Raw genomic sequence first — 25,286 nt, forward strand, 5'->3', positions numbered from 1 at the left:
AGTATGTCTAATAGTACACTGTGTGTACTGAGTATATGTATATGGCACACTGTCATCTGTATAAGTCTGTAAGTATGTCTATATGTAATTGTTTCTGCACTGTCTGGAGCACGCTCCCAAGAATTTCACTCACCAAGGCACATGTGCTGTGGTGATGTGACAATAAAAAAAAGTGAAAAAAGGGATTTGAGTGATTTGAAAATGTATGCAACTTAAACTGGATACGGAGGAGTCATAAAATAAGCAGGTTAAACTCACAGCACATGCGGTATTTACTGACTGTGAATGGAGACGTCAATCATCAGCTGCGATCGTGAACACCGCGCTTTGCGTGAATCCCGCCGCAACCATCCTTTGCCAATTGATAAGCACACTACTATATCGCGATTTTATTTTCTGTTGGATTAGTGTTCATTACAAAACTGTGGGGCACAGATTATGTGATTATATATTATGGCCTTTCATGATTGTAAAATAGACATTTGATATAGAGTGCAATAAAGAAGAAAAATTAATCAGTTTAAAACGGCTATTATTCACCTCCTGTGTGTGCTTTAAGTCTTCGACATAGACCGCATTTTAATCTTTGTTTTTCGTAAATTACAGCTGATTCATGTGAAATACCCACTCCTGTACATCCTTTGCAATATCATCAGATGATCTCTTGTCGGTGGACAGACTGTAAAGCCGCACGATGCGTGATATCACAACAGATGGTGGTAATGGACAAATTTAGTTTGTGATCTAGTCAGAAGAAGACGCTGCGATGCTTCAATACATTACAGGCTCGTGACTCGTCAGAACGCAAAACAGAATGTAGCGTTTGGTCACGCTACACCGCTACTTGCTGGAAAAAGTTGTTAGCTACAGGAAAAGCTACACTGTTTTAAAAGTAGCATCGCTACTGTAAAGCTACTGAAAAATGTAGTTAAGCTAGTAGCGTCGCTACTCCCTAACACTGGCATTTACACTTAAGATTTAGTGCACATATCTATTTTGACAAATAGTATCATTTTTTTCTGTCCCGTCTTTTGCCATGGTTATTACTGTCAATCATCACAGTTATGGATTTGATTAAAAAAAATTTTTTTTTCAAATTATTCAAACTGTGAACAATTTATATATAGAAAGTGAACAAAGAGATCTTCCTTTATAAGGAAGCTGTCAATCACTTCAGTACAGCGCAAACTTACTTTAGGCTGACACTGACAAATGATGAAATGAACTTGTGCCTTACACCGTGTCTACACCAGATGCGAGCGGTGCGGTGTGACAAAACACTATAGGACTCATTACAATCAGTGATGCTGTCTACACTAGATACGGCGCGGCGCGGCGCAGCGCAGCACGACACAACACGATGCAACACGACAAATCCCCGACAGTAAACTGCTGCCTCGTTCTATTTATGACGTACTGACACAAAGTTCAAATGATTTGCAACATCACTTTGTCGCATCCAGTGCAGACAGACTTTAGCTGTTGTGGCGCGGCATGACAATTTTCACGTCCGGTATAGTCACGGTGTTACGGTAATAAAAAACAAAACAAAACAAAACTGAATTTGAACAAAAAGCACAGTCCAATGAATTAACTGTTACTGAATTTATGATAAGGGGTTTCTGATATCCAGTAATGTTTTAGTCACTTAAGAGTCAGTTCATTCAGTCTAAAATAGTAATCTAGTTCATTATTTACATTTACTCATTTGGTTTTATCCAAAGTGACTTACACTTGAGGAATACAACAAGCGATTATTCATAAGATGGCAATAAACACAAGATGCGCCTATTATACAAGGTTTCAGTCAATGTTCAAAATAGTAAAAAGCTAGGACAGGAGGATAATTAGAGAACAGAAAAGTGAAGGCATAGATTTTTTTCTTATTATTATTGTTATGAGGAGGCAGTTAGATGCTCATTTTATTGAAATCTCAATAATAAGAAGAAAATGTTTATATATTATAAACTTTAACATCATTGTCTGTAAAGCTCATTTGATTTGAAACAATATGTATTATCAAAAGCCCTATACAAATAAAAAGGATTTGACTGAAAAAAACAAAACAAAACGGCAACATTTTGGCAAAATTATGGCTCGTAGCTAAAGACAGGATTGATGAAAATATGTAATTCGGTTGAGTTAATTGGTCCAAATTTTTGTTTAACTTCTGAAGTGGTCTACCACCTGAAAAAAAATTGAGAACCACTCCTTTAATTGGATTAAAAGCTAGAAAGCATTTCACCTAGCACTCACTCCAATAATTACAAGCTGGTTCTGAGAAATTAAAAGAATGGAAGAAAGCACAGCTTCCTCTCACAAGTCCTTCTCTTCGGTAACAGGGCTGTGAACATGGAAGAGCACTTTTCTTTACAAGAAAAGATCAGAATATCAGACGATGTATGACCTTTACAGAACAAAGCGTCTTCATGCAATCTTCTGTATACAAACGAACTCCGCTTGTGCATAATGGAAGTACTGTGAGGTGCATGGCACACGTGATGACGGGTGGGACCAGACAAGAGGCGGAGGAAAAAATTTCACCAGGGGGAAAGGGTGGGGAGGGCTTAGTGGTGGTAGGTGGAAGGGGGGGTCAATGACTGTGGGCCAAAAGGGGAGGGCACAGCACACGTGAAAAGATATTTAAGCTGCATCCGCTGCAGGCCCTCGGTGTGAGCAGACATCTGATTCTGAAGTGCAGAGAAGAGAAACCTGGCCGGAGAATATTCTACAGTTCTAAACTTCATTCTAAAGAGTTCTTCTCACATTTTTCTCGTGCCCTCTCATCTGACAAGTATTCAAGAGAGCAACACAGACAGACAAGACAAGACCACAAACAAGACAGACCACTCAAACTTTCTCCGCACATAATAACGAAAAGCGTGAAGATGACAGCTACATCCTTGACTCTTTTGCTGCTACTCCTAGGTCACGCGATGGCTCAGAGTTCCTTCAAGAAGAACCTGGCAACACCCAAACCAGCAAAACCAGCACAATGCTGCGATGAGGTGCGCTCCCTGAAGGTTCAGGTGGCCAATCTGAGCAGCATGCTGGAAGAAATTAGCAAGAAGCAGGAGTCTGATCTTATGAAGGTCGTGCGGCAGATGATGGAGCTGGAAAAGCTTAACCAGCAGCAAGAGGCCCGGGTCACAGAGGCCGAGAGCAAGTATTCAGAAATCTACAATCGGATCGAAATCATGCAGCTGCAGGCTGCCCAATCTGCTCCACAGCAGAGCACTTCAGGTGAGTCTTGACACACAACTCAACGTGTGCTGGAAAGCTTAGTTTCAAGCACACACCATGTGTTAGTCTACTTTCTGCACTCAGCAGGGGTCACAGGTCACATATGCTGGCTGTTGACATACCTTAGAGCGTCGATGGATGTCCTGTTAAGTCATGGGATAATGTAGCCCATCTAAACCTAATGCCCACCTCATGTTTAAGGAAAGATTAATGTAAATATGGCTTCAGTGATTATTCTAGCTATAGGTTCCCTGTATGTTTATTTCTTAGGCATTTTTCACAAAAAATGACATGATTATTTCTTGGGTTATTTAGAAATTCAATCTTCGTCGCAGATTGAAACAGACCTCTACTTTGGAATGGAAGATATGTCTTTTATTATGTTACACTATCCAGTAAGCGAGTGAGATTTGAGAAATTTTAGAACCAAGAGAAAATTTACAGCAAAGTGCATCACACCGTAGCATGTGACAAGAGAATTAGAGAGGAAAATAAAAACAAAGGGTCGTTTAGTTGCATCCGAACAGGATGCTTTAATGGACGCACATGGAATTCTTCAAACGCACACGTTTTAATTTAGGGAACCATTAACATAGTTGTACCCAAGGAGCTGTGAAATGTCTGGGCAGCAGTTAGAGGTAATCAGTAGGTAATAATCAGTATGTGCAGGAATGTCTGGCTTTACAACAGTAGCCAAGTCACAGCAGGTAATTTGTGATTCCTACTCTGAACCCACAAGAACGATGGAGCATCCCGCCCCCCCCCCAAAAAAACTACTGGACTATTAATCTTTCAAACCAGAAAGAGATGTTAAACGAAGCATGATGCACAGCTGTAGTTTAATACCCAATTAGTCATTTGTCATGCTGTCATTTGTCACCTTTTTCCCACTTCCAACCATGCAAACAGTGAGGCTTTGTTAGGAAAGTGCTAGTTGCACAGACACACATAGCTTAAAGCACACTGAAGTGTCTTCTGTTGGTGGATCCCACTAGGTTGAAATCCCTTGTTGTTCAAAAGCACCTGGCTTTGAAACCCTAAACCAAGAATTCTCTCTCCCTTAGATGCTATCTATGATTGTGCATCCCTTTACAACAAGAGCTACAAAATTTCTGGAGAGTATAAACTACCAAAAGATGACTTCCTTGGAACACCTGAACTAAATGTAAGTCTGAATCTTCATGAAGTCTTCATACAAGCAGGGTGTTCAATTTGAAAGAAGATTTGTCATGAATCCCCAATGTTTTTGGTTTCTCCAGGTGTATTGTGACATGGAGAACAATGGTGGTGGCTGGACCGTCATTCAGAGACGCAAGATTGGTCTGACAAGCTTCAACCGCGACTGGAAGCAGTACAAGAATGGTTTTGGTACAATCCGTGGTGACTTCTGGCTCGGCAACGAACACATCTTCCGTCTGACCAGACAGCCCACAGTGCTGAGAATAGAGATGGAGGCAAGTATGCACATACATGAAAGCAATGTAGAATGTCTCAAAGGAATATGAATCCATGAATATTTAAAGTCAACATCGCTTAAAGCAAGCTTTCTTATATGACACGGTCTGTATGTTATTTTTTCTATTCTGGAGGACTGGGAGGGTGAGACACGGTACGCCGAATATGGCTTCTTTACGGTGAGCAACGAGATGAATAGCTACAAGCTTTTCATTGCCAAGTACAGTGGAAACGCTGGCGACTCTCTGCGTTACCACAACAATACCAACTTCAGCACTAAAAACAAAGACAATGACAAGTGTGTGGACAATTGCGCACAACTTCGCCAAGGTAAAAACAAACACCCACCACACAAGATTCTGCTGTTGTAATGAACTTTGTAACTTAACCTTACTGGGTTTCTTTCACAGGTGGATACTGGTACAACTGCTGCACTGACTCAAATCTAAATGGTGTGCTTCACCGCTATGGGTCACATACCAAGAATTCAGATGGCATCTCTTGGTACGGATGGCACGGACCAAACTACTCACTGAAACGCGTGGAGATGAAGATCCGACCACAGAGCTTTGTACCATAAAGACTTGGCAAAACTCAATTTATGTTCCTGTTCACCACTAAACCTTGGCATCAACGGATCCACATAATCTACAGCTTAAACTGGGCAAACTTTTTCAGGGGGAATGCATTTGTATAACAGAATGATAGGACTGAATATGTGATGAAATTATGTTTGATTGTAAATTGCATTTTATACATGGTATTTATCTCTTAAATATTTTATTTTCTTTAGCTTTTTCTAGAGGATTTTATGCACATGATCATTGAAAGCAACAAGCTGATGTAAGCCATTCACACAAAATGTACAATTACAAACAATTTGACAGTTCAGACTAGACATTATAGTAAATTCACTGGTACAGCAAAATGAACGGTGTACAAAGTAAAAATATTGGATGATTAATAAATTGTATTTAAAAAAAAAAAAATCCCTTTTTGCGTTACCTAAATACTGTGTCTGCTTTAGTACAAAATGAACAAAAAGGAATTCACAATTAGCGGGAGTGACAAACATGAATAAACACAAAATACACACAACATTCAAGCAGTTGTTGCCTTGATTGTCGATCTCAGAATTCATATAATCTTTGTCAAGATTGATTCATACAACAATCACGGCCAGGTTATGCAGACAGCATGGCCACAGACCCCTAACAGACAACCACAAAATTAAAAAAGATAACATGAAAAAGCAAATAAAAAGTGACCAGCAAGGTGAAGGTGATTCATCAAGAAATAACCATAAATATCAAACCATCACCTGAAAACATAAATCGAATAATTTCTTCCGATAATACACAAAAGCTAGATTAACATGAGCACATTCCATTTCATTTCAGCTAGTGCAGAATCTCTGTGCATTCTGGGAGGTCCAGTTGAGGTTATGCTTCCAGGAACTGTATGGCCTTACATGACCTTTCAGTGCATTGGAGGACTTCCTGTGCCCAACTGGTTGACACAATTTGTTTCTCAAAGCCGTTTTTCATGTCATATAAGACCCGGCACGAAACTCTACAGCTTAGGGGTTTGTCACTCAAGAGTCCCCTCAGAAGCAGCCAAGCGGAAAAATATGTGCTAGCAAATCTTGTTCAACCGAAAGCACTAAGAACAGAAAAATTCAAATGCACAAGAACAATAAGCAAATGGGGACTTAAAGTATATAAAATTATTTAATGGCACAAAAGTACAAAAGGAACCATTAATCATTTGATTACTATTAGTAATAGTTTTAATGGAAACTGTCATCATTTAATTACCTTCATGTCATTGCAGACTAGGGCTGCACGATAAATCGCATGTGATATTTAATGCGCATCTTGTCAGTAAAGCCAGTTCTGTAATCAGCAGTAAATCTCCATCACGTGCGTGCTTTCAGATGGAGCAGCATTTACTACACAGAGCCATTGTTCACTGACAAGCTGCGCAAAACATGTGCAAAATATGATCGTGGTTTTGCGCAGCTTGTCAGTGAACAATGGCTCTGTGTAGTAAACAATGGCTCTGTGTAGTGATGGAGATTTACTGCTGATTACAGAACTGGCTTTACTGACAAGATGCGCATTAAATATCACATGCGATTTATCGTGCAGCCCTATTGCAGACCCTTATGAGGTTATTTCTTAGATCTTGGTATTTTTATTAAGGAAAAACCCAGAAAAAAAAAATTTCAAAGACTACATCCTACCATATTCTACTAAAATCACATTTTTATCATCTGACAAGCAAAAAAAATCAAGTCTCATCACAAATCACGGAAAACAAACAAATCAGTCTTTTTCTCTAACTTTCTCAGCATTTCTTAGCTTCTTTGTTCTTTACCACACAAAATATTGTTCTTGTATTATTATGATAAAACACAAACAAGACAAAACAATACCAAGGACCCAAGAAACAGAACACAATCAGTACCAGGCCCGAGGACTGGCTCAGTCGCCAAAGTTTAGCTGAAGTTCCATGAGAAAATGCCTTGTTACTAATTCAGAGATGCATTATTTTGACAAAGGTGGAGCACATTCAGTAACAAACACAGACAAACACTGCTCAGAAACACATTCCCAACAGCAGACACAGAAATAATATTAAAACAATAATGAATCGACCTGGACCACTAAAAAAAAAAAAAAAATCACCAACAAATGTTCGTCTATCAGGAGGCACTAATTTAATATAAAGCATGTGCATGTGTTACAACAAATATAAGCACTTTCATAACACTGGAATGGCACAGAGCCATGCAATGGCCACCTGTGTGCTGTTTCACATAGTCATTCTTCACAGTTAAGATAAGGGTTGTAAAGTAGATGTCCCTGGCAATTTACTCTGACCATGAACCGGCAATTTCTGACCAAGAACCGACAATTTCTCTAGCCATTTCTGTGTGCAATACGAATTAGCCAGTGAGTGAGTCTCGGGTGTGCCGTCTGCGGGATTGGAAGATTCATAAGGTGCATAGGGTAAGGGTTAGACGAGAAGTCTCTTGTCCACAATCACAAGCTTCCTGACTAGACAGCTGATCATTACTGATTCCATTCTGAAATGTACTGAGAGTTTACATTTGTGGATAATGCAAAGAAAAATCAATGCTACCTATTCTAACTAAACTAGCAGATGCTTTTCAGTAATAATTTCAAGCACTGTTTGTTTTGGAGTAATCAGAGTTTTCCAAAAAGATATTAGCTCAATCAAGCAAATTAAAGACACTGCTCAAAAACAATCTAAAAAAAGTGAGGAATGTGACCTGAGACTAAAAAGTTCTCTTTAACTACCAATTGACAAAAGGGAACCCACCATGATTTTTTCCAAATTCAAGTAGAAAAATAAGTGCACAGCTAACAAAGGCCTTTGCGAAGACTGTGTGTGTTGAAGGGAAATACTGGAGAGGTGGAGGCAGCTGGGATGCATTGAAATTATCTTCAAGCACTCCTTAAGTCCTCTGAAATTAGAAACAGCTCCATGGGAGGGACGAGCCAGATACAGAATAGATTAAGAGGAAGGAGTCAAATTAAAAGGTTGGGGGGGAAAAAAATACAGATCTAGGACTCTGTAAGGCTGCAGTGTAAAATAAAAAGGTGCATGGAAACAATGACGAGAACAGACATCACTAAGACATTAGGATGAGCTCAGAATTGAAGATTAGTCCAACTTAGATTAGTTAAGACTTAGTCAAACATTCCTAACTATATGCTACTCCATAACAAACATGCTGTTCCTAGTTTTGTAGAGCAGGTCGGGCCCAAACAATGACTCAAAAGCAAATGAAATCTGGTTTTGCGTCATGCAATCCACTTGCATTGCATGAACTCATAGAAATGGATTATTATTCTAAAAATCTCAGTTTGTGTTCATCTGAAGAAAGAGAGTCGTATACTTCTAGGATGGCATGAGGGTGAGTAAATGAAAGAGTTTTCACTTTTGGGTGGAGCATCCCTTTAAAGACGGTTCACGGTTCAACAGCCTTGACATTATTAACAGCACTGAAGATCAGACAAGGAGGAAGCACCAGTGCCATGCACCACTATAAATTACACATTTTTTTTAAACTACGCATCATTACCCATGCTACATTTATCACTGTGCTTCATATTAAATCTAAAGGGGAAATTTATTAGAATTAGTTTTTAATACAGCCATCAAATGCACATTTGCCAGGCTGCGAAAATAAAAGGCAAAATTATTGCCTTTTTTTTTTCTTCGATATGTCCTGCCCAGACTAAAACGTCAAAGAAAACTGTGCTCAAGACAAATTAATAAAAGATGCATCACTAAGCATCTTTTATTAATTTTGGACATCTTCGCTTATACTTTTATTCTTGAAAAGCTATCAGATCAGATGAAACTGAATTGATGAAGTTATTATTTTAAAACTTTGAACAGAACACACTAGCAAATGTCTCTGTGAAGGACATTACACCTAAACCGTTATGGAGGAATCAAGGGGAAACTCAAATCCCAAAGCACCTTCCAGTAATTCACAGACCACATTTAAAATGAAACCTGAAGACATCCCAAAACAAGCAATCAATGCAGGAACAGTGGAGGAAACTTGAGACACTTCATGGTTTGGTGCTTAAAACGGCAAAATATGTTGAGCGCATATGTATAAACAGTGTAAGGGGACCTTTTAAATATACAGTACAGCATGTAGGTGTGTGTGTTTAAAAAATGAGGACCGAGTGCATATTTAAATTTCTGTTGAATTTTCAGGACCTTGGGGTGACATAAGATCAGGAGAGAAAATCTAGCTTTGGAGACTAAAGCCCTATCTTGTCACGTCTGAAGTATTATCTGCATTGATCCTTTGATGAAACTGAATTCAGACAGCAACAGTTCTCAAAAGAAACCCATTGTCTAAAAAAACCTAGAAGTGCTTATTCTTCTAGTGGTTACTGTAATGGGTGGCAATGTAATTTTTGTTTTCATGTAGTTAACCTTAAACACCTCTATATCATACGTGTTTGGACCGACATGAGAGTGTTTAAATGGGGACAGAATTTTGATTAAATTAACTATCCCTTTAAGTAAAATATATAGAGTAAAATTAAATAAAGCCATTTCATTTTCCTGACTATCCTCAGACTTAAGAATTTTTTTGTTTCCTACCTGATGAGGGATTCTAAAATGAGTGGTGAAGGGCCCTTTTGAAACTCAAGTTCCTTGTAGTGCAGGGCCTTGGCGTAGGCCCGACATTTAGCAGCTCTCTCTCCCAGCAGAACAATTCCATTGTCATCTCTCAAGGGAAGTGGGCCCTAAGAAAAAAACAGAAAAGCAAGACCTTAGATATAGAAGAGAAGAACTGTCTGGAATAGTATATTAAACAGGCCAGAACAGAACAGAATGGAGCATCTAGCCCAAAAATGTTTTATATAACAGACCCTCACTGCGTGAACTCTTCACTTCACAGCTCTCTAACTTTACTGCCCATTTGCTATGTCACTACTGAAGGGTGTGAGCTCTACTTGTTGTGCTGGAATAAAACTGAACAAATGCACCATTCATTCGGTCTTCAACACAATGAGATCATACTAAATATGGAAAGAAATGTGATCGTCCAAGTGCGCAGGAGAAGAATAAACTATAGTGCTCCATTTGGGTTTACTCATGCTGTAAAACCGAAATAATGTACATTTATTAACATTAATGACTTCTCTGGATAGGATACAGACATTGAACCAGAGAAAATCAGTACATCTTACATTTAGTTTCAGATTTTGATGTTTTTTTCCCACCACGAAGAAAAAAAAAATCAAGTAGCACCCTTCATTTGCAAATGATATTAAAAGAAGAGAGAGTAAACGTATGTTCTTTTTAGAATAGAAGTGTCCAAACTTGCAAAAACAATAAAAGATCTTTCAAATATAAAATGGAAACTTCTACCTAATTTTGGTATTTTTTAAGCCTTTCCTCTCCTGATTTGATTTGAATAAACTTGAAATTCTGGCCTGATTATTGACCTGACATTGTCAAATGTCTATAGACTTCATTACTGACCTTATCACTGTGCTCCATGAATTCTGCGAGATTAAGCAGCGTCTGTGTGACCTCAGCGATATCCTGAGAAGTCAGAGCAAGCTCAATACTGCGTATCAGTTCATCCTGCTGATCTTCACTGAGTTCTGACCAGCATGATAAAAATGCAGCATTAAAAAGATCCCTACAGAGAAGAGAGAACATACACACAATTTTTTATTTTTTTCCCCCACTGGTATTGTTTGAACAACATTTAGCAAAGACTGCTGTGCCGCTATTTAATTGAAATTCAATTGGCATTATTGTTGTCAGTAAATCACTACATATAAGAGTATATCAGTATATCACTACAGATAATGCCCCTTGCCTCATCAAGAGCAGTGAGTGATTTTCTTATTTTCTTTTGTTGTTTAATTAACATTAATTACACTGTTGTCAATTGAGGACACTTAATTTCCAGCGATATCATTGACTTGATTGCACAGATAATATTTAAACTGAGCTGAATCACTGAATTCAATGATGCCTTTAACTGGAAAATTGAGTGTTTACTGTTGTCCTTTTGCATTATTGACTATTTTCCTGTTTAATACTGTAAAGCTGCTTTGACACAATCTGTATTGTTAAAAGCGCTATATAAATAAAGGTGACTTGTTTTGACTTTCATACAAATACATTTAAAGCATTTAGTTGTATTTTTACCATCCATTTGAGGTGCAATATGTGTGGTTTTAACTGTGTTTATCATTATTTAAATGTATGCTGCTATGGGAGATCAATGGTTAATAAAAAAAAATATATTTTAAGGTTGCTACAATTTTTACAGATGTTACAGATTTTAATAATGAACAAAAATTTAGAATCTGCATCCCAAGTAATTCAAGCTATCAAATGTGGATTTCTAAGAGACAAAAAAAGTAATATTATTATTAATATTATCAGGCAACACAAACCTGTTTCTTGATTAGAAACAATATCACTCATTAGAACATGCAGAAACTAAGAAATACATTTTTCTATTAAGATATTTATTTTGTTAAGGATAATTAAGGAACATCTTTCACTTTGGAGCAAAAATCTTGCTTTAAACTTGAAAGAAATAGAGATTCGACATTTATCGTGATAATTAAAGATATCAACTGATATGAAATCGCTGCATTATTGACTATTTTCCTGTTTAATACTGTAAAGCTGCTTTGACACAATCTGTATTGTTAAAAGCGCTATATAAATAAAGGTGACTTGTCTTGACTGTGCTTATGTGAACTAGGGGTGACCCCGAATAGTCGAAGATTCGATAGGAGGAGCCTGATTCGACTATCAATCTCACAGTCGAAAATTTGCAGAGGTGTTATGATCATGCCATTTTGGCTATATGGGGGTGCTCAAATGTCTGATTTCACATAGAACTACTGGTTTTCTCCCAGTAAGTTAATATGCAGCCTATTATGATAATGCTGTAAATACGAATCTGAAAAGAAAGAAGCTTTTAATAAAAAATTTTAACGTACGTGAATAAATCCAACCACTATAGTTTCACTTTCCATAATCCGTGACCGACAGAGGAGCGTTTTGGCGGCAGGGATTTAAATCTTTGATAAGACTCCGAGCGAAAGACTGGATTTTTTCAATCAGGTAGGGTACAAGTGATTTCAAAACATTTCAGCCGGTTTATATATATTGTGTATATATTATTTATCTCGTAGCCTATAAGATGCATTTGGTTGAGTTGCGCTGCAGTAAAGCACTTCATTGTAGTACTAAGTAGGGCTGCACGATTAATCGAATGCGATTGTCATGCGTATCTCGTCAGTAAAGCTGGTTCTGTAATCAGTTGTAAATCTCCATCACGTGCTTTCAGATGGAGCAGCATTTACTACACAGAGCCGTTGTTCACTGACAAGCTACGCAAAATCGCGTTCAAAATCACAGACGATATAATCGCGCGATAATAAAATCGAAGAAATCGTTCTGCGATTATGAAAGCTGTTTGCGTAGCTTGTCAGTGAACTACGGCTCTGTGTAGTAAATGCAACTCCATCTGAGAGCACATGAAAATACCACATTTAATAACATGTTTTTACTCCAAACTCACTTCATAACGTCAGTCGAATGTTTTAAATAAATCCTTTTAATTTCGATTAATCGTGCAGCCCTAGTACTACGGTGATTATCTATTCAGCGCGCAGCGTGAGCAGTACAAACAACAATGCGGAATATTAATAACGATGAAAATGATTGGGACTGTTATATACATGACATTATAATGAGAACACTATTATAATAAAACGCTGTGAATTTTTAGAGTTTAGTTGCTGTGGTCCTGCACGTTGTTGCGTGAAGAACGCGTCCACAAAAGGAGTTCATTCAGAGCCGCACAGACGTTCGTGCATTCGGGGCATTTTGTGCAGATAGCCTATACATCGTAATATTAACATTATGTTGTATAAATAACGAAGCGTATTTTATATGAGATAAATGATGAGTTAAATCCCATTGATTAAAAACCTGCTATCAAATGCTTCACTCTACTGGTCATCTTCAGTGCGCGCAGCTCAAAACAGAAATGCAGAACATTAATAACTACGGTCATATGCATAACGTTATAATGAGAGCACTGTTGTAAAAAAACGTTGTGAATTCTTAGGGTTTCGCAGACGTTTAATGCTAACTATCTTTTAATCAAAACATAAAACATTATTCTTGTATCTGTGAGGCGTCTGTTAGGCTACACATTTTCCCTGTGTTAACGTCGGTAATTATGACTGTTGAATGTCTGACTTAACTCTTGGAAATGTATTTTGCCCCGCCCCCAAACATATGATTCGACTATCGGCAAGATTCGAAAATTCTGATTCGACTTTGGAAATCCTTAGTCGGGGACACCCCTAATGTGAACACTTGCCAAAATGGGCATTTTGCCAATGTTGTGTGTATTTGTCCATTTAAGAGTGACAGGACATGAAAGAGAAATCAATTCAGTACTTGTACGCTTTCAGAGAGGCGGCTTTCTGTTTGTGCACTTCAGGTGTGTGAGCACAGAAAACTGTACTGAATTGAGTTATCTTTTTCTGTCCTCACGCTTTTTCAAATTTTCCAAATGTCTGCTCTTCTCTTTTTCCCCAGACACTGACATTTTTTAACCCTTTTTTTGAGACGTGCAGCAAGTGTATGCTAACTTATGTCCGGACGTGTAGATCAGTATGTTACAATGCAAATGTGCTCATCTAACCTCCCTACCATGCAGGAGATTAATTCAGATTAGAATTTTTCCCAAACTGTCCCTCCTAAGCATTTTCTTTTTGTTTCTATTCGTTGACGAAAAGGTTAACAGATATTAACATAGCTTTTGTCCTTTAAAACAGGTTTTTATTTAGTTATTGTAAAAAAATGTCTCTGATGAAAACTATGATGAAAATTATTTGTAAATTAAATTAACACTGGTCCAAGTTATCTGTTCTTGGCCAAAGTAGGCTTCAATGTAAATCAGGCTTTAACCAGGTCGTTGAGTCCTCCTGCGAGGTTCCTAATTATGAGTTATATAAAAAAAAATTATTTTCTAATATTTTTGGGCTTTCTGACTTTTTCGAATTTTGTGTTTGTAAATGCTAAGTTTATAACATTTGGTTTTAATTTGGAGCTTGTTAGTTAGGTTCATGTCTTAGAACTTTTTTTAGAATATTTTTTGGAGAAAATTATTAGGAAAATAATCCCAGAATTAAGGCTACTGAAAATGTGGGCAATCAAGTCAAGTCAAGTCACCATTATTTATATAGCGCTTTTTACAATGTAGATTGTGTCAAAGCAGTTTTACAGTATAAACAGGGAAATAGTGTGTCGAAGGAACCAAGACTCCATCGTTTTCCTCTGGCCAGACGAAACCACTGACACATCTCTGTTAAACGGATGGGTTTCTGAACAGAGGAACACAGGCAGAAAAGGTGAAGTTTACCTAGCGAGTGGTATATACGTCTGTGCCAGAGACCAGCAGGAGCGCAGGGCAGGTGAAGATGATTCTTTTAGCAAGACCACACTAAGACGTCTTAACCACTCCAGCCAGTCATCTTTGGAGACCTTCCTGGCTGCACCCCATGCCTGCAAACAGCAGAAGCAGGACTAATTAAAGCTGCAAGCAGCGATGAAAGGGCCCTCGCACCCGGGCTCACCGCCACCCGGTAGCTTTAGGAAAACCGCAAACGGAGGGCAACATGCATTTAAAGTGGAAAATATAAGAGGAATATGTAAAAGTCATTTATATGTGCCAAACTTCCTGCTGCCAGCTGGTGGCGCTATGATTATAACTGAATGTTGGCATGTATATGTCTTCAGGCCGGGACTTTTATCAAACATGTGAAGTCTGGTGCAGATTGAACATGGTATGTTTGAATTAGTGTAAAGCATGGCATATCCTGTTGTCAACAGGTGGCGCTATAATTATAACTGAATATTGATGTGTAGATGTCCTCAGACCAGTATTCAAACCAAACATGTAATGTTTGGGGCAGATCGAACATTGCATGTTTAACTTAGTGTAAACCAATTCATTTCCTGTTGCCAGCAGGTGGCGCTATGATTATAACTAAATATTGGCATGTAAATGTTTTCAGGCCAGGACTCTTATCAAACGTGAAGTTTGGGGCAGACCAGACATTGCATGTTTAACTTAGTGTAAACCAAGTCATTTCCTGTTGCCAGCAGCTGGCGCTATGATTATAACGGAATATTGGCCTTTAGATGTGTTAAGGCCAGGACTCTTATCAAACATGTGAAGTTTGGGGCAGACCAGACATTGCATGTTTAAGTTAGTGTGAAACAAGTCACTTCTTGTTAGCAGTAGCTGGTGCTATGACTATAACCGAATAAGATCATGTATATGTCTTCAGGCCAGGACTCTAATCAAACATGTGAAGTTTGAGGCAGATTGGACATTGTATGCATGAGTTACAACAACTTCCTGTTTGATGGCATTAATAGCATGCTTTAGCACTTAGTAAGTGTTGCTAGCATGTTTAAGCATGTTTCTGCCATGTTTAGTACACAATGGCATATTTTACTGCATTGCTAATAGTGCATCACAGTGTTAAACATGTCACTTCCTGTTGCCAGCAGGTGGCGCTATGACTATAACCGAATATGGGCATGTAGATGTGTTCAGGACAGGACTCGTTCATCAATTATCAAACTTGTTAATTTTGGGGCAGATTGGACACTGCATGCCTGAGTTACAGCAACTTCCTGTTTCATGGTGAAATATCAAACTTTGTCAGGCCACCAGGGACACGCCCTTTGACGAAAACTCAAGCTCTTCGCAATTTAACGTCACAAAGGCCTTAAGATAACCCTCACCAAATATGAAGATGATCCAATTAAAACTGTAGGAGGAGTTCGTCAAAGTAAGAGGCCTGGAAATGTCAAAATCCGCACAAAAATCGTACAGGAAATTGAAAATAACATACTTCCTGTTGGGTTTTGGATTTTGTACCAAGAGACTTTTTTGTAGGTAATGGTGTGTTACATGTGTGTACCGATTTTCGTACATGTACGTAAAACGTAGCTCGAGGCGCACTCCGTTGAAATTTTACAGGTGGCGCTATCGAGCCGTTTTGCCACACCCACTTCTGAAACCCATATCAGATGTAAATTTTCGCCACTTCTGATGCCTGAGCAAAGTTTCATGAGTTTTGGAGCATGTTTAGGCTCTCAAAAATGCGATTCACTTTGGAGAAGAAGAAGAAGAAGAAACGGAGCAATTCTAATAGGGTCCTCACACCATCGGTGCTCAGGCCCTAATAAACAGACAAAATAAATATTTGTGATATATATAACTTTTCAGTTTCAGAATATTTTTATCATTTAATAAAATGTGCATATCAACAAAAATTAACATTCAGACACCTTTGTGTGTTTTATTTCAAAAAGGAAGACAAAAGGCAAAACACTCTAGACTGTTGAGTCCACTCATGGGTGAATGTTCAATATTTGGGCAATAGATAATTGGGGATGGTGAAGTAGATAGTGGAAAGACCTCTCAGGCAACACCTGTGAATCATTATGATGTATTCACAAATCACAGAGAACAGACAATGCCTTCAGCAGTGTGCCCACAGGACACGTGACTATAATCTATGTCTGAACAGGATGATCTAGTGTGGTGGTGAAGACAGATGCAGCTATGGCTCAAATCACACAAAACAGAAAAACAGGAGATCAAGGAATATTCTGGGCTCAACTTCATTGGGACTCCTGGTGTAAAGAGGTTTCTAATTTTTTACAAACTTTGGAGCAAGTCGAAACTATTTTTATGAACAGTGTGATACTATTTCAACATTTCAAGATGTGATAAATGAGCTCATTCAACCAATACACCACACACAATGCCAATACTTAAAAAAAGAAAAAAAAGGATAAATATGTTGTGGACGGAGACATCATAAACTAGACATTATATTCCGATTTCTAACTGTGAAGCTGACTTTATTGGGATCAGGATTGGGACATTCCTTTAATACCAAACTATTATTGGCATGTGCATATGTTCACCACAAACCCTCCAATATGTGAATGTGAAGTTATGAAGGTTACACGTCATTCTACAAACCTTCTGAAGAGCGGTTGTGCTGACGTGCAGTTTCTTCATTGGTCCCGATTCGACCGGGCCGCTAACCAGAGTGTCACTTTGATTACTACGTAATTGTCTATGCTGAAATATCAGAGGGTCCTCTTCCTCTTCTGCCAAAGTATAGCCCTGAGAGAGAGACACACACAGGTTAGCAAAGACAACAAATCTACATTTGTGCTCAGCTTGAAAAAGCATGCACGCACCAGAAAAAAGGGCTCCAAAATATGCCAACATTTTCCAGAAAGAGAATACATGAATAAGGCTTCAAACTCTTAAAATATGAAGTCTTTTTTTTTTTTTTTAACAAAAAGTCTTTACATGTCTTTTAGCGTAGACTACTAAAAGAGGGTTGCTAGTAAGATGACTGCAAATTTAGCCTGAATTAAGTAGCTAGTAGCATCTACTTTGGGACCAAATGTTAGTTTGTTGATAAACATGCTTCCAAAAAAAAAAAAAAATCAAAATTGGCTAGTTTTAAATAATTTTGGTAACAGTAACCCAAGGGTTGAACACGTTAAAAGGCATAAAATACAGTTTAACAGCGCTGCCCTGGGGTAAAGTTAAACATTATGATCCGGTTTCACAGACAGGGCTTAGCTTAAGCCAGGACTAGGCCTTAGTTAAATTAAGATATTTAAGCAGCTTTTATAAAAATGCCTTGGAAGAAAACGTTACATGTGTGCATCTTGAGACAGAACAATGGAACTGACATTTTTTAAGATTTGTCAGAGCAAGATATTTTCAGCTGAGACAGCTCAAACATGCATTTTAATCTGGGACTATCCTTAAGCCATGTCTGTGAAACCGGGGGTATATTCTGGTACTTAAATAAGTTAATAATTAACATAATTAACACAATAAATTGAACATACAAACAAACATTTTTATGCTACACTTATTTTACATATTAAAGGGGTCATATGATGCGATTTCAAGTTTTCCTTTCTCTTTGAAGTGTTACAAGCTCTTGGTGCATAAAGAAGATCTGTAAAGTTGCAAAGACTAAAGTCTCAAATCCAAAAACATCTCAAGCATATCAATAGCACATCTAAAATAAGATGTGTGCCTTTAAATTTTTTTTTTATTATGGGGCAACAACTATTTAGGTTTTACTGGCAAAAAGTGGGCTAAAATACGTATATTTCTAAATAAAACATTTCCTTTTTAAAGAGGGGCAAGAACCTTTTTTTACACCAGCATTATGTGCAGGTAATTCTATGTCAGTACGAAATGTTATGCATGTCAAAAACAAAGACAAGATTAGTTTTGGATGCCAAGAGGCCATGTGTTGAAACAGGAAGTCTGGGTTCACTAGCAAAGAATGAGTGGTGGTTCACACAGGGGGCCAAATGCAGGAAACAGAGGCAGGCTTCTCCACCAGAACACAAGAGGCGTTTGTTTCAGACTAACTCGAACAGGACTGAATTGTCATCAGGGAACTAGTCTATGTGGATAAAATATGATGTTGCACAAAAAAATTATGCATGCAGGCGTGGAGAGGGCGGGATGCTGACCTTGACGATTCGACAGATGAGAACATCGTAGCGCTGGTGATTGATGCGGTGCTTCAACATCACTTTGTTCACCATAGGGATAAAGATCTGGTACTGTGAAAGAGAAATAAGCAGACATATTCTTTTACATATGAATACTAATTTTCACAACACAGCCAAAATCTATGATGATATTAAACACACAACTTTATTAAAAAGTTAAATGTTAATATGACTATTAATGAATGAAATTAAAGCAATTACATCTAGCATTCAAGTACTGCTTCATGTGTTTTTTTTTTCTTTGGTAACAAAAGCAAAAAGAAAAAGTCAGATACAACATGTGTAGTGAATTAAGTCCTGATACTAATATTGTACACAAATTAGTATCAGGACTTCTTTTTATTTTAATATCAACTTGGTACAAGTACTTCTGACATTCGCTAGATGAGGAGCAAAGCAAGCTTACTGGAATTATTATTTTGATTCCATATGGTACAATAAAATGCTTTTGAGAGTTGGGAGTGAAAGCGTGCACATGTGTGTACATGGGACTAAACCCCATCAACTAGTAAGTACACAAATAAAGTGTTGCTCCTCTAAACACAGGAAACTGAAGATTGTGGCCTGCAGTGATCAAAGGAATCAGAACTTGTGTCTGGTGCTCATGATGGCCACATGTTGAGTGGTAATTCTAAGAGGGTTTTAGGAGGAATGGTAAAAGCAATGACCTCATCCTTCTCTCTGATTGGAAGCCTTTTTTTGTGCATTAGAGAGACACTAGGAAATCATTAGAGGTTACTTCAGAACATAAGTTCATGACATAAAATTTTGGAAATTATGGCAAAAAATAGTTTAATAGTTTTGTTTTTTTCAAATGATGAAAAAATTAATAAATAAATAAATTACACTTCAGCCCCCACCCAAACAGCTAAACTATCCGATAGTACTGCATGATTTAAACTAGGCTTTGAGCTTGTACCTTTTTGCCAAGCTGAAAGACCAGTGAGGACAGTGTGTCCATGGATGTGTTCCGCAGCTCTGGAGTAACGTCGAGAGTTCGCACAATGGGGTGAATAATTCTTGAGGCATAATCCGTGAAGTCCAAAGACTCAGTCAGGCGATCTAAAGTCTCCAAGGCAACCCTAAACACCAAAAATAAAACAATTAAATATGAATAAAAATGTATTGGTGACAGACTAATAGTATTGGCCAGTTCTTACAGAACTTAGAAAAAGTTATTTTAGAACTTTGAGTTAAATTTAATTGATAATCTAATATAATTACTTGGCTTTGGTATATTAATATATTTCAAAAATTAACTGTAATTTGATGTTTTAAAACTGAGTTTCCCTAGAAACACATCTGCGCAGTGGTACAGCCAGCAAACTACAAAATACAATCTTTCTCTTCAAAAGTCTTTCTTTAACTCAGCTCAACACTTTATCAGTAAAACAATAGGGATCAAACGCAGATTCTTGTCTGTTAAAAAGGTTTCGCTGAGAGTAATGACGGAGTAGCAGCTGGCCAAAGCCGCTGTGTTAATGTGATCCTGTCTTCATAGATTCTGGGGTTACCTGATTCACATCCGTCCTTACCACTGCTGCGAAAACAATTTCACTACCTCCACTGACCTATGCTTACTTTTCAAGTCAACGTGAACTTAAAATTCAACCAATTTACTTTTATATATATTCCTGATTTCATTGTTTCTCAGTTGTTCATTCACATTATTAAAAAAACACAAACAGACAAACCTAAAAAAAAAAAAACTAAATACAGTTTTAAAATTATATAATTATTTACTGAAGCAAAAAGTTGTCTAATACCAACTGGACCTTGGTGAAAACGTATTTGCCCCGTAGCTACCAATTCCCAAATCTATGAATAGCTACCAATTCCCAAATCTCATAATGTGGTTCAGCTGGACTAGACTCCACCAAGCCTGATTATTGCCAGCCCTGTTCATTATCTCCAATTGGAAAAAACTCGGCACAGAGCAAACCTTCCGAGAAGTGGATGACCTTCCAAAATTCCTCCAAGAGCACAGCGACGACTCATCCAGGAAGTCACAAAAGACCCAAGAACAACATGGAAAGAACTGCATGCCTCTCTTGCATCAATAAAAGTCACTGTCCAAACACTGGCCAAAAATGGCATCCCTGGAAGAGTGGTGAGGCGAAAACCACTGCTAACCCAGAAGAACATTAAGGCTCATCTGAATTTTGCCAAAACATACCTTGATGACCTCAAATGTTTTGAGAGAATGTTGCGTGAGCTAATGAAGTGAAAGGGGAGCCCTTTGGAAAACGAGTCCTATTACATCTGGGCTAAACCAAACACCGAATTCCACAAAAAGAATATCATACCTGCGCTCAAGCATGGTGGTGGCAGTGTGCTGATGTGGGGATGCTTTGCTGGTTTAGGGCCTGGGTAACGTGAAATAATTGAGGGAAACATGAATTCTGCTCTCTATCAGAAAATCCTAAAAGAGAATGTAAAAGCAAAAAAGGCCTCTAACACTAGCTTGCTCTAATCTTTTTCTATTCTATCTGTTTTCTTTTTATTATATAATAAAAAATAAAAAAACCTTGCTACGTGTACTGCATTAAGCTAACTGAGACTTGTTATAGCACTTGCATATCATTGCTCTTTTGTTGATTTTGATTGCTTCCATTGTCCTCATTTAGATAAAAGCGTCTGCTAAATGTAAATGTTGTATTTCATTATTAAGATCTAAAGCTATTTAATATGAAATATACACAAAAAGAAGAAATTTCGGATAGGGTCAAATACATTTTCACAGCACTATAAATATTTAGACTTTATTACAGAAAGCTTTTTCATTCAGGTGTGGCTCCATTCTGATAAGGAACAGCGATTTTTTTTACCATCCAATCAATTCCTTAAGAAATAAAATCAAGCTCTTTCTGAATTAATATATTCCGTTTTCCTTGCAAACATGTCATATTACAGCAATAAAATAGGTGATTCATGTTGACTTCAGGAAAAAGCTATATAATCAAAGATACTCTTTTATAAGAAGTATAGAGTATTAAAATAAAAACTGTCATCCACCTATCATGCAAGTATTTCAGCTATACACAGTTAATGTTTAAGTTCACTACTTCACTTGTTTGAATAACACTTGTTTTAAAGGAAATGTATTTCTTATGGAGCTTGATGAGAGCAGAAGATTTTCATACTGACTTGCGGGCCTGCAGGGGGACATCAGGGGCATCGAACAGTTTCACAACGGGTGGCAGCAGTAGGTGGAGGTAATCATCCAGGTTAGCTCCAAACAGCTGGATGGCCATGAGCAGCTAGGAGACATAAGGAAGAAGTTTGCCTGAAAACTGTGAAACTGGTGCATCAAGAAAAACAGTGCATCTCTGCCAAACGCCTGTTAAATGAATCGGAGCTACATCTTAGCACTTGGCACACAGTGACCCATATACATTATAGACAATTATTAAAAAAAAAAAAAGTTTATTGAAAAAATATCACATTTTCGAAGAGTCATGCACATACTGTAGCAATGAACACATTAATCATAAATGTGACCATGGACCTCAAAACCAGTCATAAGGGTCAATTTTTCAAAATTGAGATTTATACATCATCTGAAAGCTGAATAAATAAGCTTTCCATTGATGTATGGTTTGTTAGGATCGGACAATATTATATTAATATTAATATTATAACTATTCGAAAATCTGGAATCTGAGGGTGCAAAAAAATCTAAATACGGAGAAAATCGCCTTTAAAGCTTTTCAAAATGAAGTCCTTAGCAATGCGTATAACAAAAAAAAAAAAAGTTTGATATATTTATGGTAGGAAATTTACAAAATGTCTTCATGGAACATGATCTTTATTTAATATCCTAATGATTTTTGGCATAAAAGAAAAATCGATAATTTTGACCCATACAATGTATTTTTGGCTATTGCTACAAATATATCCATGCTACTAAAGACTGGTTTTGTGCTCCAGGGTCAAAAATAAATAAAAACACTCTTTGCCTCATTTTATTATTAAAATGAAACAAAAATGAAGCTTAGATAAGTGTTTGTCTTATATTTCTTTGGCTATTATCCAACTTAGAAATGAGGAATACAACAAAAGCTAAAAGAAAAGCTTGACAGCATTAGAAACAAAAAAATAAATAAAATAATAATAATAATAATTCAGTGAGTGAGGTTTAGTGGAGGGCCAGTCGCAGACATCACACAAGCAAGACATAACAAGTTTGGCTCATTTTCTCCTTTGCAGTAAATTTGTAAAGTGACTGGAACGCTACAATGCAATAAATAAATAAATATTGGGGCTGTCAGTTTAACGCGTTAACTTAATTAATTAGTTATAAAAAAAATAACGTCATTAAAATATTTTAACGCAGTTAACGCACTGGTCCCAGACCTGTACATTATCTTGCATTTCATACAGTTGACTGTTGACAAATATGATGCAGGGCCACAACTCCATAAATGCAGTTATGCCCTAAAATTCAAGATATTGGTGCAAAAAATGCCTCTGTATGAGTTTCTGTCTCATATTTATATCATAAGATATCACACGAGCAGGGAGAGCAGTAGGCTATTACACGAGTGCTGATTTTATCCCGAATATCACGAGTTTTAATGTAAAGGAAGGTATTTTTGAAGACTGTTGGTAACAAAGCTGTTTTGTTTACCAATGACTTCCATTGTATGAACAAACAATACTGAGATGTTTCTCAAACGATCTTCTTTTATGTTAGTTAGGCCATTGTAGGCCATGTTCCATTAGGCCGTTGTAGCCTAAATGTTTACGTGTAATAAATGTTTTTGTTGAATCAAATAAAATATTTCTAAAGCTACAATTTGTAATGTCTACTTGATACTTTCTCATTTAACACAAAAATATCTTTAAATAATCTTTTGTGGGTATTTTCACAGTCAAATTTATTTTGCGATTAATTGCGATTAATTAGATTAATTGATCGAAACATGTAATTAAATAGATAAAAAATTTGAATCGACTGACAGCCCTAATAAATATATAAATAAATACATAAACTTACTTCAACAGAACTAAAACAGACTTCATTTATGCAAAAATGAATTATCATTGTTTTATATTAGTATGAAATGCGACTCAAGAATACTTTTCCAAATGCAATCAAGAAAACAAAGTGGCAAAAAGTGTAAAAACCTTTTAGAGAGATATTGCTACAAGGTGGCCATCTTTTAAATAAACGTATTTGTTTTAGATGCTCTGGGGAAACAGTCCAAATCTAGACAGAGCAGCTCACGTGAATGACTGAGCTTTTGTTTTCTTATCTGTCCCGCAACAACTGTCAGGCAGTTTAAGAGCTCCTTCAGGGTGACCTCAGTGCTCCCAGTGACGCAGACGGTGGTTATGGGCTCTCCAGAGAGAGAGGACTCATGTGGAAGTAGGGCTGAATTACTTGAGTGGGATCTGTGGGTTTGGCCAGTAGCTACACACATCTGTCAGGGGCTGAAGACTGGCGGAGAAGACGTCTAATGATTGAGGAGCTCTGGGAAGACTTTCTTTTGAAGTGTGAAGGGGGATTTTCACAGGTCACAGTCTGGCCAGGAACACACATTTATATATGTAATTTGCTGCAAATTAGCTTGATTTATTACATGTTTTTTGGGAATACCTGGCTGACTCTGAGGCATTCTGTGCATAAACTGTTGTCCAGGGCAACCAATTTTCTATACTCGTATAGTATAATTTAACTCTCTATGCATCCAATTCACATGAATGGACCACCACAGATAGATTATACTTATTTTTTACACAAATTGCAAAACTTCAGAGGATTTAACAGCTGGATTTGTTAATGTTTGCAAGGTTTGTAATTAAATATTGATTAGATATTCACACACTTATTTCAATTAAATAAATTCATATGTACAGAATGAATGTATAAGAAAAAGATTTTGCCTTTCTATTACTAATAACAAAAAGAAAAACACTATATTATCTTTTATATTATTTTAGTTTTTGAATATTCACTAGTCTATGAATGCAAAAAAATTATATATGATAAAATAGTTCTGAAATACAGATCATCAGACAGAAGGGAACAGTACATTCAAAAAGGGTACGCTGGTCGTCAAAGAGGCACGTAAGAAGGTTTTATATGAGATGAGATCATCTGACACCTGAAGGTGAACTCAGCACATATTGAAATAATGTGAAACAGGTGTCACAGACAGCAGACATGAGATTCTTTCACACACTGAATTTGGTAAATTACCGTAAAACGTCCAGATCCACTTTTCTGGTAAAAACACAAATGTGCAATTCACACAAGCAACAGTGTTTTATCTTTCTACCGTTAAAATACCATTCACACATTAGAACCAAAATATCCGTAAACTCGCGATTTAGAAAAAAAGCGCTTTAGATTTTTGAGTGACAGATGTAAGGGGCTGATC

General features: G+C 37.2%; 2 protein-coding genes across 2 annotated transcripts in view; one reads left to right on the forward strand and one right to left on the reverse strand.

Annotated features, from left to right (window-relative positions):
* mtor (mechanistic target of rapamycin kinase) overlaps positions 1–25,286 on the reverse strand; it is a 134,641-nt gene that overhangs the window by 78,202 nt on the left and 31,153 nt on the right. Inside the window, exons 23-29 of the mRNA XM_016538036.1 lie at positions 22,048–22,160; positions 19,820–19,982; positions 18,859–18,951; positions 17,324–17,470; positions 14,678–14,820; positions 10,747–10,909; positions 9,859–10,004 (exon numbers count right to left, since the gene is read on the reverse strand). Coding sequence (XP_016393522.1) covers positions 9,859–10,004; positions 10,747–10,909; positions 14,678–14,820; positions 17,324–17,470; positions 18,859–18,951; positions 19,820–19,982; positions 22,048–22,160 — 968 coding nt within the window. The remainder of the gene's footprint in view (positions 1–9,858; positions 10,005–10,746; positions 10,910–14,677; positions 14,821–17,323; positions 17,471–18,858; positions 18,952–19,819; positions 19,983–22,047; positions 22,161–25,286) is intronic.
* LOC107727987 (angiopoietin-related protein 7-like) lies at positions 2,671–5,972 on the forward strand. The gene is made up of 5 exons (XM_016538037.1): positions 2,671–3,243; positions 4,308–4,408; positions 4,503–4,697; positions 4,833–5,028; positions 5,109–5,972. The coding sequence occupies exons 1-5, from the start codon at positions 2,889–2,891 to the stop codon at positions 5,276–5,278; spliced, it is 1,017 nt and encodes a 338-aa protein (XP_016393523.1). The 5' UTR covers positions 2,671–2,888; the 3' UTR covers positions 5,279–5,972.

This window comes from Sinocyclocheilus rhinocerous, unplaced genomic scaffold (genome assembly GCF_001515625.1).
Source record: "Sinocyclocheilus rhinocerous isolate Xijiao unplaced genomic scaffold, SAMN03320098_v1.1 scaffold1599, whole genome shotgun sequence".
In the NCBI taxonomy this organism is placed as follows: Eukaryota; Metazoa; Chordata; class Actinopteri; order Cypriniformes; family Cyprinidae; genus Sinocyclocheilus; species Sinocyclocheilus rhinocerous.